The sequence below is a fragment of the Mustela lutreola genome, chromosome 2 (assembly GCF_030435805.1).
Source record: "Mustela lutreola isolate mMusLut2 chromosome 2, mMusLut2.pri, whole genome shotgun sequence".
Lineage (NCBI taxonomy): Eukaryota > Metazoa > Chordata > Mammalia > Carnivora > Mustelidae > Mustela > Mustela lutreola.
Window position 1 is genome coordinate 222,884,869 of NC_081291.1, and position 17,822 is coordinate 222,902,690.

The window sequence follows — 17,822 nt, forward strand, 5'->3', positions numbered from 1 at the left end:
CCGACCGACCCTCTCTGCTCCCACTTCAGACGTCTTGGTTGTCCCTTCGCTGTTGGGGAGGTCGCCGGGGAAGGTTGTCCCATGGAGACAGTTGAACACCAGCTGGCCCGGCACGCACGGGCACTGTGCAGTCCCGCTGGGGGGCACCGTTCCAGGACCCTGAACATTCAGGTGGCCTGCACATGTCGTGCCCATCCATGGGACCAGGGACCTGCTGGTTGACAGGACGGAGACGAGGAAAGGTCCTGTGGGTTGGGGACAGCTTGTGGGAGCACTAGGACGTTGTGTTCCCTAGTCAGTGACACGGCAGGTCGAGTATACAGTTTGCCCCCGTTGCAGGGAACAGGTGTGTCGCACACGGGGCCAGGGCAGAGGTGGGTACAGGAGGGCTGAGGGGGACACCTGCCCCTCCCTGCTTGCCTGTGCCTCCTCTGCCTCCTGGAAGCTGGGAAGCAAGAGGCGGGTCGAAGAGCCAGCTGCGGCTGGGTCCAGCCCTCGCAGGGGAGGGTGTTGGACCCCAGGGAGGGACTGGGGCACAGTGCCAGAGGAGCGGCTCCCAGTAGCCACTACGGAGGCCACAGCCTAGGCCTGGGCACCAGGCTGGTTGTCCGCTGCCGGGGTGGCCTGTCTGGCCCCACTTGGCCCAGAATTTTGAGGACTCCCAGGTGTGGCTGCGAGCAGGGAGGTGTGCCCGTCCCGTACACTTGGCCCCCGAGCCCCCGTCCCTATGTGTGTGGGGGTGCAGAGGTCCTCCTCTCCTGGGAGCCCACAGCCTGCAGGATCGGGGGGTGGGGGACAGATGGCAGGCCCGCCCTGGGGAGCCCCCTTGCCCATGTCCCACAGGCAGGTCCTGTCCTGCGGCCCACACCCCCCGCTGCGGCAGTTCGCCGTGACCTCCAGAACCACTGCCACCCCCTCGGGGCAGTGTTCTCCACTGCAGTGAGGACGCCCCAAAACGAAAGCTGGCCTCCGTGTTCTATCCGCTTTTCTTTTTCCCTGTCCTTCACACCCTGAGTGTCCTCACTCGCGCACCAGTGCCCAGCAGCTGTGCACGGGCTCGGTGGTTCGCGCCTCCCATGGCGGGCACAGGTCAGGGCATGTGTCCCTGTTCTGTGTCCTGGTTCTGAGGACCGGGCTCCGCTTAGCCCTGGGGTAGAGCCTGGCCGCCTGTCACTGCCAAGGAGAGCTGGGGAGACGGCCACGCCACCAGCCAGCAAAGGAAGGTTTTTTCCCCTCTTTTTTAATACCGAGAGCGAGGGTAAGCTGGGAAGCATCCTGAGTGTGTGTGTCCCTGCAGTGCCATGGCAGAAAAGCCTCCACACTGCTACGGTGGGGGCTGGAGGGGCTCGCTGCGTCTGTTCGGTGGCCTTGGGGAGCCTCCTGCAAACACTGTCCATCTGCCTGTTCATCTTTTATTTCAGAGGCTCAGCCTTTGTGTCCCCCTGACTGACTTCACCGGTACTATATGTACAAAGCCGCCTGCCCCCTCATCAGCTTTCTGGCGGGGTCCCGGGCGTGTTCCTCTGTCCCTCTGACTCTGAACCCCCGAGCACTGGGAGAGGTGGTGTCTTATGCCCTCAGCACCCAGCAGCAGGAACCGGGTGTCCGGAGAGCCTCTGCAGAGCGCGGGGCTCCTGTAGAAACGGCGTCTGGTTCCATCAGCTCCCATGGGAGACCGTCCAACCCTTCAGCTCCCAGCAAGGTGTGTGTGTGTCCCGTGCTGCCGACGAGCCCGGACGATCCTGGGGCCCGTCCTCCGTGCACCCAGAGCCCCCGGTTGTCGTGCTTACGATTTCCCATCCGGAAGTGCACGTGGTCGTTAGCAGTGGTGTTTTTATACAGGTTGGGTCCAGATTAGAATTAATCTTTGTTTCTACTTTCCATAGTTTAGTAACACGCAAAGTAATAATTATATATTTTAAGATGAGAGATGTATTGGTCTTAAATCGCCTGCTTAGGACCAGATTACAGATTTCAGTAGTTTTTCAAAGCTTCTGTAGACCTTAAAGATTAATTACAAAATACCCTTTTTTTAAAAAACATTTTCAGGTCATTGCCAAGTCCTGCTGAGGTGATCGTGTTAATCTGCATTATTTTTGTAATACATGTCAGCGGTGGTAAAAATGATGCTTTGTTGTCTTTTTCTTAAACTTGTTGAAACGTGTTTTGTAAAATGTTGCCCGGCTTTACGATGGGCTGAGCGTGGTTTGCCAAAACTGCCCGGACGACTAAGCAGAGAGTGATTTCCACGTTCAGCCAGAGGCCAGAGTGCGCTTCCGGCGGCGCTGTGATGCCCGGTCCCCGGTGCAGGTGTACTGCCCCCTCCCGTCTCTCTCATCTGGGAAGAGGAATGCTGTGTGCTGGCGGCGGGGGCCCGGCTGGGTGGGTGGGCCCTAGTGGCACTCGGTGTCTCGAGGCCACTCCCGACTCTGCCGTTGCCTCCTTGCTTGACCTGATGTCCACTCCCAGCTGGAATGTGCGGCGACAGAGGTGACAGCATTCCGGCCGCGGGCTGGGCCTTGAGCCAGCCCTCCCCGCACCCTTCCTGCCTTTGATGGGGCCGCCCCCCGCCCGGGCTTGGGGCCGCAGCTGCCTGCGTCGGAAGCCGCGTGCGAGCGCTCTGTGCCCGCACCAGAACAGCTGCAGTCCCTGTCGTCCTCTGTCCTGCCCGCTGGGTGCTCCGCGTCCCCCGAGCACGGCTCCCCGTGGGTGGGTCGGGGTTTGACGGGAGGCCCCCCCAGCACCTGCCTGGGGTGGGCAGAGGGGTCCGGGGCAGAGTGCGGGCTCGGCCTCAGGGTGGGATCCACGCGGCCCCCAGACTCTGCCCGCCGGGGGTCGCGGCCGCCAGGCTGCCGGTCCCGCCTCGTCCCGTCACCGCAGCTCGGCGCTGCCCCTCCCCTGCGGAGCCGGGGCCGCTCTGGGACGCCGGGTCCGCTGCGCCCGGCCGGGAAGCCTCGCGCCTGGGTCGGGAGGGTCTGGAGGGGCGACCCCCCCCCCCCCAGGACGCCTCCTTCCCTTGGGCTGGACGCCGGCCGCCCAGGAGCACAGCGGCCGTGTGTCCGCGCACGGGTGTCCGCGCTGCGCTCGCTGGGCGGTCGGAGCGTCTGCGGCGAGAGGCGGCCCGAACCCGCGCGTGTCCGGAGCCCGCGGACCCGACCCTGCACCGGCAGCCTCCGCCGGCAGGGGGCGGGTGGGCGGGGCCCGGGGCCGCCTCGGCGCTTGCGCGTCTCACCCGCCCTCTAGGGGGCGCGTCTCCCGCGGCCGGCGCCGGACTCGGCTCCCTCGGGGGGGGCCGGGCTGCTCGTGCGCATGCGTCCCGGGCTCGCCGCACACGGGGCGCGGGGGGCGGCCCCGAAGCTGCGGGGCCCCGAGCCCTGTGCGCGTCCGGCCCGGAGCCCCCGCGGCCTGAGAGCCCCGGGTGGGGGCGGGCCAGGGCCGGTGCACACCCGCCGCCGCGGCCCACTCCGGCTCGGGGCAGGGCCCGCTTCTGCGGCCCCCGCGGCCCCCGGCCCAGCTGAGGAGCGGAGGGCGCCGGCGGTCTCGGGGGACCCGGACCCTGTACTGACCACACTGTCCCGAGCTGGGGGGCGAGGTCCCGGCTTTCGAGCCGCCGCAGGCCCTGTCTCCGCGGCCGCAGCTCGCGCGGGGACGGACAGTGCGGCCGAGGTCCGGTCCCGCGGCCGGGGAGGGAGCGGCGCTGGGCCCGGCCGCAGCCCTCGGCGGGTCCCGAAGAACAGAGGGAAGCGAAACGCGCGGCACCGCGGCCTCGTGCGCCCCAGAGTCCCGGGAGCGTCGCGCTGCCGGGCGGCGGGTGGCAGCCCTGGGACGGGCGCGGCCCTCCCGGACAGCACAGGCCGGCGGACAGCGGTGCGCGCGCTCGGCCGCTCGGCCGCGACCTTTCCAAGTCAGACGTTTAGCCCGGGTTTGGGCCGATTGCAGGACTGGGTGGGCAGGAGGGCGGCGGCGCGGACTCCGAGCCTGACCGCGGCTGGCCTGGGCCTTCCGGGGCATTAGCTGGGATGGTGGCGGCGGCCGTGCGGGAGACGGAGGGACGGTCCCTGAGGTCCAGGTGGTGGCGGGGCAGCCCCGGGTGTCCAGCCCGCCTTCTGTGCGTGTGTGGGTGTTCATAAAGTCCCCACCGGCATTGTAAAGTCCACGTCTGCGCTGTGGACTCACGATCACCCACCAATAAATCTTTCTGGTGATGGTCCTGCCGTCCAGTGATCTCTGTTCCCCTCGGGAGCTCCCGGTTAAGTACCGGAAGTTGCTTGGCCTCGTACAGGCCACGGGCTGAACAGGACCCCCCGCCCAAGAAATGGGCCTGCCCGACCTGACCCGCTAGCCAAGGCCCAGGTCCCCAGGTCCCCTCTCCCATGTGCGCTGTGCCCTGGGGGCTGGCCTGTGAGCTCTGCAGGAAGGCAGAGGTGCCGGAGAGGGTGAGGTTCCCGTTCCCCAGTCCCTCCAGGCCAGAGTCTGAGAACCGGCTTGAGCCACTGATCCCTGTCACCGCCTCTCCTGGGTCCTTCAGCCCTGCAAGGGGCCGGCGCTGGTCACACTGGCCAGGCAGGTACAGTGCTCCCGCCCTGATTCACCCACACCTTCACGAGTAAGTCCGCAGGCGGTCTCCGGGAGCACCAGGCTCCTGCCTGCCAGAGAGGCACAGGAGGGCCGGACCGGACATGGGAATCGCTTGGTGTCCAAAAAGCCTCACGCTTCACCTCAAACCCACTGCGGACTCTCCCAAGCCCCTTCACCGGCCCCCAAGGCCCTCCTGGTGGATGACTGTGTGTGGCTGCCGTGGTTTACAGTGACGCGGGCGCATGCACCGTGCTGGGGGCAGGGAGGGGACAGGTCGAGCTAGGTGGGCCCAGCTGCTTCCTCCTGGAGGCTCTGGGGAGAATCTACCCTCTGCCGTTTCCAGCTTCCAGACAGGCCTGCACTCCTGGCGCGTGCCCCCCACATCACAGCCCGCAGTATGGCCCCTCTAGTCTGACTCAGACCCCTGCCTCCTCTTCTAAGGACTCTGAGGTGACATCGGGCCCCCCAGAGAGCCCGGGGTCACCGCTTCAACTCAAGACCCTTAGCTTAATCACACCTGGAACGTCCCCTTGCCAAGTAAGTTAACATCCACAGGTTCGGGCCCATCCTCGGCGGCGGGACCCAGGTCAACCCTCCACGTCCTATGAAAGAGACAGGGGCGAGGTTACCTGGGTCTTCACCCAGTCACCCGTCTCTCTGAGGCTCTGCACGGAAGGTCTAGCAGAAGACTGCTCACAGCTGGGAAACCTCTGCCACCGAGAGGATTCCTGGTGCTGGCTACCTCTGGTGGGTGGGAAGACCTGCCTCGAGTCCAGGCCCCACCCTGGAGCTTTCCAGACTGGGTTCCGGGTTCCTGGAGAAGAGCCTAGGCCCCACCCTTGAGCTACAGGAGTCCGAAGGGGGTGCCGTCCCGGGCTGGCAGGTCAGACAGGAAAAGGGACAAGGCAGGGAGAGAAGATGGGGGGGGTGGCCGGGCTGCCCGCTGGGCTTCCAAGTCTCCCTTCTCCCATCTGCTCCAACCGGTCAAAGTCCATCTCCCAGGGGGACGGACACCCTGGGCTCTGGAGGCGCGGGTCCCACGGCTTTGGACGCTGCCAGAGCTGACACAGCGGAGGCCAGGGTGGGTCAGGATGGACAGGAGGGAGGCCCAGGGCCTGCAGAGGTGAGCGGGATACGGTACAGTGGCAGGAAGCCCTGAACCAGGTGAGGGTCCTGCTCCTCCATCTTCTGGTCACTTGTCAACCACCTCCCAGGTGTCAGCCACTGGCAACTCTGCTTGTGGTCACCGTGCAGTGGGAGCTGCAAGGACGTGTGCCTGTGCAGTCCCGAGAGGTCACCAGTCCCCGCACAGGGGCTGCACCCACGTCGCGGGGGTGGTGGGTGAGGCTGTCCACAAGCTTCTGGACGTTTCTCAGGGGAGCGGGACAGAGGCACCCTGAGCCCGGTTCCACTTCACTCTTCTCTCCTGAAGACGGTCACATGGAGGGTGCCTGGGGGCTCAGGTGTGAAGCCTCTGTCTTCAGCTCGGGTCATGATCCCGGGATCCTGGGATCGAGCCCCACACGGGGCTCCCTGCTCAGTGGGAAGCCTGCTGCTGTCTTTCTCTCTCCTTTTGTGGGCTGGTTCGCTCGCTCGCTCTCAAATAAATCTTAAAAAAAAAACAAAAAAACTGCTACATGGACATTCTAATTGTTGTGATTGTGTTCCGGTCTTTGATCATTTTACAATAGGATTTTTCATCCCTTTCTCCTCACTTTTTTTTTTTTTTTTTTAATTTATTTGACAGAGATCACAAGTAGGCAGAGAGGCAGGCGGGGGTGGGGGGGGGCAGCAGGCTCCCCGCTGAGCAGAGAGCCGGATGCCGGGCTCGATCCCAGGACCCTGAGATCATGACCCGAGCCAAAGGCAGAAGCTTAACCCACTGAGTCACCCAGGTACCCCCTTTTCTCCCCACTTTTAAGAGTTCTTTATGCATTAGCAGTATTACCCCTTAATAGGTTACAAATCTATTCTCCAAGTTTGAATTGGAGTCCTAGATTAAAAGCCCGTGTCCAGACCCGACTGTAGAGGAATTCACACGCTCCTCTAGAATTCTCCTTGTCTAGCCCTGTCTGCTCAAGCCACGTGCCTGCTTTCGCAAGGACAGAAAACATGTGAATTCCACTTCCAAGCAGCTCAGGGAGAGTCTCCTAGACACCCACCTGGTGGCGACAGGCAAGCGGCACCAAGGACTGTGTCCACTGCCCAAGTGACATCCGTTACTGGCTCCTCTATCTCTAGGCCAGCGTGCATCTGATCTAAGTCAGCTGACGGTGGTTTCCGCCGGCACTGTGTCCGGGGCGCAGTTAGGTACCTCTGAGCTGGTGAGGAATCCAGGGGCCCCTGGAGGGGCAGAACTAGGCCTGGCTGAGTGTGCTGACCTGTGCAGCCCGGCGGGGTGCAAGGTCAGGCTTCGGCAAAAGTGACATTCAGCAAGAATTCTGGGTGAGGAGAGGAAGCTCCTGGGCAGCTGGGAAGGCGACCCACCTGCTGGCCCAGGGGGCTCGTTCCCACCTGGGGAAGCTGAGCGCGGGGTCTGTGACGCTCAGCCGTGGGCCAGGTCCCTTTCGTGGGCTTCTTGGTCCTGGAGCACTCCCAGGGGTGATGGAGGGTTGCTCAGTGAGGGGCTGTGGTTGGGGGGCATCACCAGCCTGGCACAAAGGGCTACCTGGTGGGTGAGGGGCACAACTGGAGGAAAGTCCTGTCATAGCGAGACACGGACAGGAGCCCCATGCTGGTCCCCACAGTGAGGGGCCAGGGGCCAGCTGGAGGAGCTCCAGCCCAGCACGTCGAGTACCGCCCCAAGCTGAGTTACAAAATACGCTCAATCTTTATTTCAGGGCAAAATGGCTTGATGGCCGAGAATAAGAGCCTGTTAGGGAAGCTTCCCATTCTTCCAGATCCAGGACAGACAGAGACTAGGACACACGGCTCACTTTAGGGCTTTCTTCTTAAAAGCGTTGGAGCTGTCTGCCCACTCTGCGACCCTCCAAGATCCAGACCCCAGAGGCCCCCCAACACCACAAAGAGGTTTGGGAATCTGAGACCAAGCTGAACCCTCAAGGATGATTTTCTGCCACGACCTGAGCCACACAAGACACCACACCCTCCCTTCTTCTCCCAGACATGGTCATGCTGTGGCCTTTATTTACGAAACACGGACAGAGAGCCTACCGAGCACAGGACCGATGTCCCTGACGGCAGGGACCCTCTGGAGGACCTGAGACATGCTGCGGCCCAGGGCTTGGCACACTGAGCTCAGAGCAGGAGCTCGAGAGACTCTGCAGCTGGCCCGGGGCTCAGCGAGGTCAACCAACAGTCCTGCACACCCACCTGCGTTACCTGGAAGGTTACCGCCTCTTGCACAGACATCTGTGTTTCTGCGAGAGCGGAAGGCAGCGTGTGAACGTGTCCAGGTGCCCTAGAGCTAATGTTCTGGATCCAGATCTACCCAAATCCTTTCATTTTATGGGGGACTGCATGGAGTTGAGGCATGAGTGTGGGAGCTGTGGTTCGAACACGGTCTCCCAGAATCCTGAGTCCTCTGCCCACTTGCTGTGATCTTGGGTAACCACCCTTGGGCTCGGCTCTGCAGCAGGAAGGGGTGTCCAGCGAGCTCCAGCTGGCGTGTGACCCAGGAGGGGCTCCCTGTGTCACAGCAGGCTTGGGGCTAGCGAACGACCACAGAAACACGTCCCTTCACCGCTCGATGCTCCTGTATAGGATTATGGTTTCAGCTCCAAGAAAACACCCCAACAAGGGAATAAATTCATGAAGATTTAAAAATATGTATTTAAAGAGAATATAAGCCGTCTTTGAAAGTAATTAAGATCAGTGACTGTTCTGTCTCTCCCACCAAAAGGCAGGAAGAGACAAAGGCAGGGACACAAGAGAGGTGCGTGATACTCCCCCCCCCGCCCCCCAAGTGGCCCCATGGAGAAACGACATTTGCTTTTGATCCCAGATGTGTTCACAGCGGACAGAAACACATGGACGGGCCCCACTCGGCGTGGGAGCTAGAAATACGCCAGCTCGTCATGCTTGGCCTTGTTGGTCTGATAGCTGGACAAGGCCAAGGGCTTGTTTTCGTGCGGGAGACTCTGAAATACTCGAAGGTGCACAAACTCCTCATCATCAACTTGAACCTGGAGAGACGGGAGTGGGGGGTAGGTAAGTGAGGGACAGCCAGGACCTGTGGCCCCATGTGTCCCTGCTGGGCCAGCCTGCCTAAGGCCCTGGACAGGGTAGGGGGACAGATCCCTTCAGGTCATCAGCTTCCCGGGTCCCAGCCTCCCGGCCACCCGCCCCAGGGGGTGACACTCACCTTGATGAAGTAGTTCCTGCCAGCGACCACTTGGCTCCTGAACTCCACGGCCTTAAAGGTAGTGAACTTCTTGTTTTCCCGCTCTTCCAGCTGGGCCTTCACCTTGGGGAGGGCACAGAACCGGGAGCCCTAGTGGCTTCCTCCCTGCAAGGGGCTCAGCCCGCTTACTTCTCACGAGACGCTACACACTGATTGCTGTGCCGCCCGTCACAGACGTTCTGTAACCCGATGTTCCTTACAGCGGGGGGACACATTCAACTCTTAGCTCCCCCTAAGGGGCAGAAAACAATTCCCGGAGCCCCCTTCTTCCTGCAAGTGCCATGCCCGGTCTGCACGGAATGGACTCTGCAGACAGCTCACAAAACTGGCGGCGGGGTTGGGGGGCGGGTAGCGACACCCACAGAAGGGTCCACCTCCCCTTCTGCTTGTGGACTGGAGGCAGGAGAGCCCTGGGCTGCTGGCAAGGGTGGTAACAGGTGATGCCGGTACGGTACGTGGCTGGCCAGGCACGCCCCTGCCTGTAGAAGGGCAGCTCGGACACTCGTGCCCACAGGGAGCAAGAGCCCCCAGGCCAGGTAGCAGCCCTCGGGGGACTGGGGGGGGGGGCCGCAAGACAGGACTGGCCGGCGCTCCTCATCGGGGCAGGTACACAACGTCTTGGGAAGCGCGGTCAGTCCCGGGGTGCCCCCCTAAGGAGCCAGCAGGGACGTGCAGGAGGGGGGGCGCGGCCTCTCTCCTCGTGGCGGCCCGTCAGCAGCCGCGCTGGCCGCCGCAGTTCCCCCCGCAGCAACCCCACTGCCGCCGGTCACTTCCCAGCGCCCCACTCCAGATTAGGGCCCGCGGCCTGACACACGTCCAGCACTCCGCGGGCGAGGGAGGACTTCCTCCGTCCGGGAAAAGCAGGAGCGGCGAGGCAGGGCAGGGCCCTCCGGCGCGGGCGGCCGGGGGAGAGCGCGGAGCCGCGGCCCGGGCGGGGTCGCCCCGCAGTCGCTGCAAATTCCCCATTTTCCCGGGTCCCGTGGGGCTGAGTCACCGCCCTCCTCGGCGGCCGGACGCGGAGGCCCCTGAGCCCGGCCGGGGCGCCCGGGGAGGGGGCGTCCGCCAGCAGTCCCGGGCCATCTCCGCCCGCTGGGCGCCCCCTCCGCGCCCCCGCGCGCCCCCGCACCTGCCGCTCTCGGAGGCGACCCCGGGCCGGCACCGCGGACCCCGCAGCCCCGGCCGGAGCCCCGCGCGCTCCCGCCTACCTGGTCGGCGATGGCCTGGGTCTCGGCCGTGGCGGGCTGCGAGGCGGTGGGCGCCCCGCACATCATGCTGGCGGCGGACGGAAGCCGAGCGGGACGCGGGCAGGCGCGGCGGGCGGGACAGCGACCCGCGCCCAGGTGTCCGCTCAGCTAAAGAAGGCGGACGTCACGTGGCCCGGGGGCGGGGACTGGGGCGGAGCCGGAGGCGGGGCGGGGACTGGGGCGGAGCCGGAGGCGGGGCGATGGCCGGAGTGATGGGGGCGTGGGCGGGGCAGTGGGCGGGGTCGGAGCCACAGCGGAGGGCTGGCGGCGGTGCGCAGGCGCGAAGGACCGTCGCTGTCGTCTCCCTTGGGCGCTCACCGAGCGGGGGACCACGGGGACCCTCACTCTTCGCACCGTGTGGGGACCAGTGGTCGCGTGCTGTAGGGGTGTCCCCGCACTGGCAGCTTTGGTGTCGTCCTTCTTTGCGGGTCAGGGCGGAGTGTCCCCACTGCAGGGGACAGTTGGGGTCCGGCCCACATGGGGGTGGGGGTAGGTTCTGGAGGGGACGGTCTGGAGTCACCCTGCGCGGGGCTGGACGCAGCGCTGGGGTGGGGTGGGGTGGGGAGCGGGCCGCAGTCAAGTGGTGAGCCATACCCGAGATGAGAGCCCCCGGGGCCGGCGAGAGGAGCCTGGGCCCAGCCAGGACCTGGAGGAGCAGGGGACAGGGGCAGGAGGCTGTCGGAGCACCCCAGAGTCCAGGATCAGGCCCTGCCCGGCCTCACTCCCCTATGCATTCAGCCACCCTGAGCCTCCCGTCCTCAAGGCCTGGTCCCCCTCCCCCCCACCCTCCCAACTCTGACTAACTCTGGAGGTTAGTCACCAGCATGTGACGCAGTGGCACGGGGGAGGGCTGGCGTGTGCGAACAGAGCAGACACGAATCTGTCCGGGGCTGGGCAGGAGAAGGCTCCCAATACTTCCAGCCAGGCTCGGGGAGGAGTGGTCAGAGCAAGGGCATTTGGAAAGGGCTTGGTTAGGACAGGATTTGGGTTAAGATTAGACAGACTGCACCACCCAGGGAAGGGAAGGGTCCCACACTTTATTCAGGGCAGGGGTAGGGCCCATGCTAGGAGCTGTCCAGACAGGATTGGTCTTTTAGAAAGGTCCAGACCCCTGCCACCCGTGGCCCACCCCTCATTGGATGCTGGCCTCCCCTCCTCAGTGGGTGCTGACTTGGCAGGAGTGGGCCCACCCTTATCTGCTGGTGGGCCCAGCGAGCAGGTGCGTGGGGAGACAAGATTTTCTGGCATCTGCGAGGGCAGCGCCCAGTTTGTGAGTTCAGGACCGGAGGAGGTCGGGTGTGGTTGAGCCCTGAGGGGTGGGGAAGGGCAGATCCCACAACCCATTCCGGCTGCAGGAATGTGTGAGTCAGGTTTGACTCCATAAAAACGGAGAGCCTCCCTACTCGGGAAACAACCCGAGGGGGGAAGGGAAGGCCGTTCTGCCTGCAGCTCGGTGGGCCTTGCTGCCCTGGCCTTCCCCTCCTCCCTCTGTCCTCCCCAGAGGGTTTTGCTCCGTCTTGCAATGTGTAAAAAAGAAAACCAGCGGGCCCCGAATGGAGCCACTTAGGCCAAGTCACCCTGCCAGGACGTGGTCGCTAACCTAACCACACCCTCTCCCCAGTCCCAAGCTCCCCCCTACCAAGTGTAGCCCCAACCGGTGAGGATGTGGAGGCCCGCAGGGAGGTACCCTGTCCCTGGGGCCCTCTCCCTGCCCCCAAAGAAGAGGAGGGAATCTGCAGGCTCAGAGCCCTGCTCCTCCCCCCAGGAAAGGTAACCTCGCCTGGAACCATCTTTTCTTTCGCTGATTGTCCTGCTCTGTTTCCGCCTGTAACAACATCCCTACCTTCTGTACAGCTGCCCGAGCTCTTCTCTTCTTGCTGGAGGGGATGCCAGTCTACCAGCGGGTCATTTCATAAAGCCATTTAGACCTTTAAACTCACGCAGTGAAATTTTATGTTATAACACATGCCTCCTTGGGTCTGACGCGCGCTCTCCCTGCTGGACCCCGGTCCTCAGGCGCTGTGATTTTATGGACAGGAGGCTACGCCCGGGGGAATAAGCAAAGAGAATCCGAAGGAAAGTGAACAAAGCTGGCCCCCGGCAGCCCCGGGTCGGGCAGAGACCCACAGCAGGCCCGGATGGGGGCAGCTTTGTCATGGAAGAGAAGGAAGGTGCCCTGTGCTCCATGGAGACTGTGGGCGGGCTCACAAGCCAGGCATCCTGTGGGGTTGATTTCAGGGACGGCTGTCCCGAGTTAGGAGGGGAAGAGAAGTGGGCAGTCACGGCCAACTCCTGACTGGTCCAGCCCTCGGGCCGCGGTGTGGCTTCCAGATGGTCGTGTAGAGGCTGTGGGTCAGAGTTCTCTGGTCCCATGTACATGGTGTGGCCACGGACCCTCCGTGGCGTCCATTTCTGGTCCTGCTCTCTGTAGCCGCGGTTTCCTCCTGCAGCAGCTCTGGGACCACACAGATGTTCGCAAGCAGCCCCAGAACAGACTCGGAGGCCAAATCCTGGGCACAGAGGCACACCTCCCTCCTATGGGCTGTGCGGCATGGGACTGGCTGCGGGACATCTCTCTCTGGCCTTCTCCGCGGGGAGGCAATCTCCAGGGCTTTTGACGTCTTTTTTTTAGGGAGTAAATGAGTTAATCAGTGCCACATGTTTGGGACAGCATCCCAGCCCCAGGGCGAGCTATAGTGCTATTATTATGCTATCTCTAATTAGTACACTAACTTAAATCTCTCCCACAATTAGCCTCACTTTTTCTATCCAAGGGCACTGCAAAAGGCTGGCATTATCTCTCCTTCCTTCACGCTGCGGGTTCTCATCTTGCTGGAGCCAGAGAAAAAGACCGAATATCACGTCTCTTAGAGCCAAGACCTTGGACAACACTTGCGCCTGACATCTGTGACGCCCCAGCCCTACCGTGTCTGGTTTGCTTGGCGTGGGAAAGGCAAGGGGCTTTTTTCTCCATGTGGCAGCGTTCCTTCTTCCGCAGCGAGGTGCTCAGCTCCTTTCCTCCCTCTTTGGTGACCCACACCTGCTCCCAGGGCTAGTCTGTCTGTGCTTGTGTTCCTGCATGCAAAAAATCGTCATCGTTGGGACGCCTGGGTGGCTCAGTTGGTTAAGCAGCTGCCTTTGGCTCAGGTCATGATCCCAGCGTCCTGGGATCGAGTCCCACATCGGGCTCCTTGCTCAGCAGGGAGACTGCTTCTCCCTCTGCCTCTGCCAGGCTGCCTCTCTGTCTGCCTGTGCTCGCTCTCTTCCCCTCTCTCTCTCTGATAAATAAATAAAATTAAAAAAAAAATCGTCATCGGAATGTGTTGCTAATTAAATTCCAGCCCGAGAAACCCTTAAAAAAAGAAAGAAAGAAAGAAAAGAGGAGTGCCTGGGTGGCTCCGTGGGTTAAGCCTCTGCCTTCTGCTCAGGTCATGGTCTCAGGGTCCTGGGATCGAGCCCCGAATCAGGTTCTCTGCTCAGCAGGGAGCCTGGCTTTCCCCTCTCTCTCTGCCTGCCTCTCTGCCTACTTGTGATGTCTGTTTGTCAAATAAACAAATAAAATCTTAAAAAAAAAAAAAAAAAAGGAAAGGAGACCAGAACGGAAAGGAAAGATGGAAGATTCACACAGCGAAGCGGTCCCGGTCACCGGCCCGTCGTCACTAGCGAGGGAAGTAACAGTGAAGGAAACCCCCAAACCAGGTGTCCCACGCGGGCCCGCCAGCATCCTGCCTCCATCCCAGGCCTGGCCACCTGGGGTTGCTGCAGACCGAGTGGACCGTGGCTTTACCTCTGAGCCGGGCCCTCGAAGGGAGCCAGCGCCAGCCAAGAAAGCTCTGAGCCCCTTGGGACGGGTGCAGGGCCCTGCAGAAATTGGGATGAGTCAAAGGAGGGAACAGACGTGGAATCTTAAAAGGCCCTTGTTGTCAACTAATGCAGGCCAAGGGTTTTCTAAGTGGAGCAGCCTCAGCAGAGTCAGGGGCAAGGCTAATCCTCAGGTGGTGGGGGGCGGCTGACTCTCGGGGTACGCCTGATGCCCCTGCCCTGGGCACCCCAGTGGTTCTCTCCATGTCTGCTGACAACCTGTGTCCTGGCGGCGGCCCCCGCAGGCCGACGGGCAGCAGGGGCTCCGGTCCTGGCCCCTGCACCTGTCACACAGGAGGCGCTGAGTAAATACTTGATTCTTGTACACTTCCATGAATCACCAAAACCCCCCACAGTTGAAGCAATCAGTGCCAGGAATTAAGGAAAATTCTTGGATGCAGAAAAAATTTATAAAAATCTCCATCCTGGAATTCAGAAGCACATCCCAGCCCCACCTGTGACAACAGGCTGTGCCTTGGGAGAAGGGCTTCGAGAGGGGCGTTTCCCAATTTCCCTGCGGTCCGCTCGCCCCGCGGCCTGTTGGAACTGCCGTTGTGCAGCCTCTCCCTGGAGAGTCGGGTTCTCGGGAGCGCAGTGGGGCCCAGGGGCCCGGAACTGGCGGTGTTCACTGAGCTGTTCCCAGTAGCCACCTCGGACGGTGGGACAGAGGCATTTCATAACTCTCCTCCTGGTGATTTTCTGTATTGTTCCAAAGTTTTATTAAACAACTTTTTGTTTTTAAAAACAAGAGTTGTCTTATTTTGGAATACTGCATATTCTTGAGAAGTTAATAATATCGTGGGAAAATGCTAGGTATGTTCTTGAAAAGCAGTTTCAAAACGGTCAATATAGTGTAATGAATGCAATTAATAAGTTATATTAATACATTAGTGTGTCGTTAACAGAAAATCTGATGCCGAGAATGAGCAGATCCGTGCCAGCTTGTTCTTTCGGACCATGAGGCTACGTCTGGTTCCTTCCTCTAAATTTTCTTATTTCCCTAATTTTCTATAATGAGAAATTGAGATCGTAAACACGAGGAAGGAGCCTAGTGCGTGCTGTGAGCGAGTGAGTTTGGTCTGGAGAGAAGGTCTGCGGGCAGCAGCCTCGCGGCCCGGGGGGACACCCGAGAAGCGGTCCTGGTGAGGATGGAGGGCTCTCGCACAGCCCTGAGCACCGTGGGTCAGCCTGGGCGTATCCTTGGCCCTGCCCCGACAGGCGCGGGGCGGAAGTGTAACCTGTGAGCCCCTTTGCTCACCTACAAGATGGCAAATCATACCTCCCTTGCAGCACTGTTTTAGGGGTTGCTAAAGGCGGATGCAGAGTCTGAGGCTCGGAGTAACCTTCCTCCCCCCTTCTGTAGTGGGACCCATAGTGTTTCCTGAAAGTCACGACCATCTGGAACCTGCGAAGGAGCCATTAATTTGGAAATAGGGTCTTGGCAGCTGTCGTTAGTTAAGAGAGGTTACTACAGGAGCAGGGGGGTGCCTAAATCCAATGGCTGGTGGCCTTGTCGGAAAACCGGGAGACCCAGAGGGCGACGCAGGGAGGGCAGCAGGTGAAGACTCAGCGGCCGGGGGGCAGGCAGAGGCGGCTGGGAGGCCCCCTGTACCCAAGGCGCGCTGGGAGCCTGTGGAGGCAGGAAGGGTCCTCCCCTAGAGTCTGCGGAGGGAGAAACACACGGGATCCAGACACAGGGATTTTTCTGCCTTCACAGCAGGACAAGGGTGAGAAGTGGCTCTATGAGCTACTGTATGGAAATACGATGGCCCTTATTATTTGTGGAGTAAATAAGCATACTTCTGTTCCTGATTTGTACCTAGTGAGCTGTTCACAGCTGTCCTCCACACGGTCAGCGCCGGACGCAGTCCTGGGTGAGGGCGTCAGACACACCCGGCTTCGCCTTTGTGGGGCAGACATGACGGGGTGATGTGTGTACGAGATGAAGACACCCATTCCCCACACTCCTGGCTGGCTTTTTTTTTTTTTTCTTTTCTAGCACTTTTTATACTGAGATAAGTTTAGGTTCCAAAGATAGCACAGTTTGTGCAAACTTTCCCCAAATGTTGGCACTATACGGAGCAGAGAGCAGTTTACAGAAGCAAGAAGTGAATCTTGCTTTACAACACACGCGCTGACCCACAGGACTGACTCACTCACCATCGTCCCAGTAAAGTGATCTTTCTGGTCCCGCCTCCCTCCACACGGCTGGGCAGTCCGTCTCTCAGCCTTTGTTTTTCAGGACCTCAATCCTTTTAAAGAGTATAGATCACCTTTTTTTGAGGACTGGTTCTCTTTGGGGCTTGGGGGATGTTTCCTCTTGATCGGGTTGTTGTTGTGGTTTGGGGGCAGGAAGACCACTATTGATGCAAAATGAACAAACTCTGAGAATCAAAGTCAGAAAGAGAGTTTCCTTTGAGCCAAGTTACACTCTGGAGAATGAACAGTTTTTGCAGGGTTATGTGCTCTTTTTTTGCATCTTGTGGAATCTCTAGGGCAAGATGGTTTCCTTTCGGCTCACTCGTTCACAAAGCAGGTGCACCTAGGATGCGTGGGGTGTTGGGCCATGAGTCAGGTTTCTTGTTCAGTTTCCGTACAGTCATGCTGACTTGGGAATCTAAACCGGCTGCCCGTGTCTCTGAGGCCCTCGGAGATGCTGTGTGTTTTTTTCTCACCACAGTGATGCTGTGTCCTCTCAGTGCACCACATCGAGGGTACCTGGTATCCGTGTGTCTTCTCACGGGGGACGGTGACTTCCGTCTTGAATAGAGTGGTGGTGTCTGCCAGGTTTTCCACTTGAGAGTGACTACTGTCCTACTGGAACCAGTAAGTACCTTTGAGACTATGCAAATACCGTATTTCCTATCACACTTTTGCCTGCAATTTTAGCATCCATGGCTGGTCCTTGCCTGCAATGCACAGCAGATTTTGACGAGTTTCGAAAGAGAGATAACTTTGCATTCAGAATAGAGCACATTCATTCATTTTTAAAAAGATATATTTTGAGAGTTTGAGAGCCAGAGAGAGCACCCATGCCAGTGCAAGCCAGTGTGGGGAGGAGCAGAGGGACAGGGAAGCTCGAGCAGACCCCCCGCTGAGTGCGGGGCTCGATCCCACATCCCTGAGGTCTCGACCTGAGCCAAAGTCGAAAGTTGGGATGCCCAACCGACGGAGCCACCAGGCCCCCCCGCGCATTATTTTTTAGATCCGCCGGGTGTGATGCAAATCTCCCATTAGCTGCCGGCATCCAACAGCTGTTCACACATGTTGGTGCATTTTGTTATTTCGGTAAAATCTCGTGTCGCAAATTCACCACATGCTTATTGAAATCGCTCTTTTCTTAGGCTTGGTTGTCTTCTTTTTCTTCTTGCTTTAGGATCGTTTGCAGCTCATCATGCTGCCCTTCGTACAGCACACGAGTGTCTCTTCACCGCCTGGCCTTGTCTTGTTCCCAGTGTCACTATTCACACATGTAAACATTCGGTGAATGAGCTCATTCTGATTCTAAACCCAGTTTCTGGGGGTGCCTGGGGGGCTCAGTGGGTTCAAGCCTCTGCCTTCGGCTCAGGTCATGATCCTGGGGTCCTGGGATGGACTCCTGCATTGGGCTTCCCCCTCTCCGTTTGCCCCTCCGCCTGCTTTCTCTCAAATAAAATCTTAAAAAAAAAAAAAACCCAAAAAACCCAGTTTCTAAAATGCTTCCAAACTTTGTCATGAAAATCTCCAAACATGGACAAAGTAGGAAAAACAGGGTAACCCCTGTGTTCTTGCCCCCG

At 60.2% G+C, this 17,822-nt stretch overlaps 1 protein-coding gene across 1 annotated transcript; it reads right to left on the reverse strand.

The window, feature by feature from the left end:
• Positions 1-8,342: 8,342 nt before the first annotated feature.
• On the reverse strand, positions 8,343-10,314 carry CSTB (cystatin B). The gene is made up of 3 exons (XM_059164868.1): positions 10,147-10,314; positions 8,903-9,004; positions 8,343-8,723 (listed from the first exon to the last, which is right to left on the reverse strand). Exons 1-3 carry the CDS (start codon positions 10,210-10,212, stop codon positions 8,595-8,597), a joined length of 297 nt encoding a protein of 98 aa, XP_059020851.1. The 5' UTR covers positions 10,213-10,314; the 3' UTR covers positions 8,343-8,594.
• Between the last annotated feature and the right edge of the window lie 7,508 nt (positions 10,315-17,822).

Excerpts from the sequence above, each read along its gene's own strand:
- CSTB (XM_059164868.1), bottom strand. The coding sequence starts at position 10,212 with ATGATGTGCGGGGCGCCCACCGCCTCGCAGCCCGCCACGGCCGAGACC. Across the intron at positions 9,005-10,146 it reads CCCAGGCCATCGCCGACCAG|GTGAAGGCCCAGCTGGAAGA; the intron begins GTAGGCGGGAGC and ends GCCCTCCCCAAG. Across the intron at positions 8,724-8,902 it reads GCAGGAACTACTTCATCAAG|GTTCAAGTTGATGATGAGGA; the intron begins GTGAGTGTCACC and ends CCGTCTCTCCAG.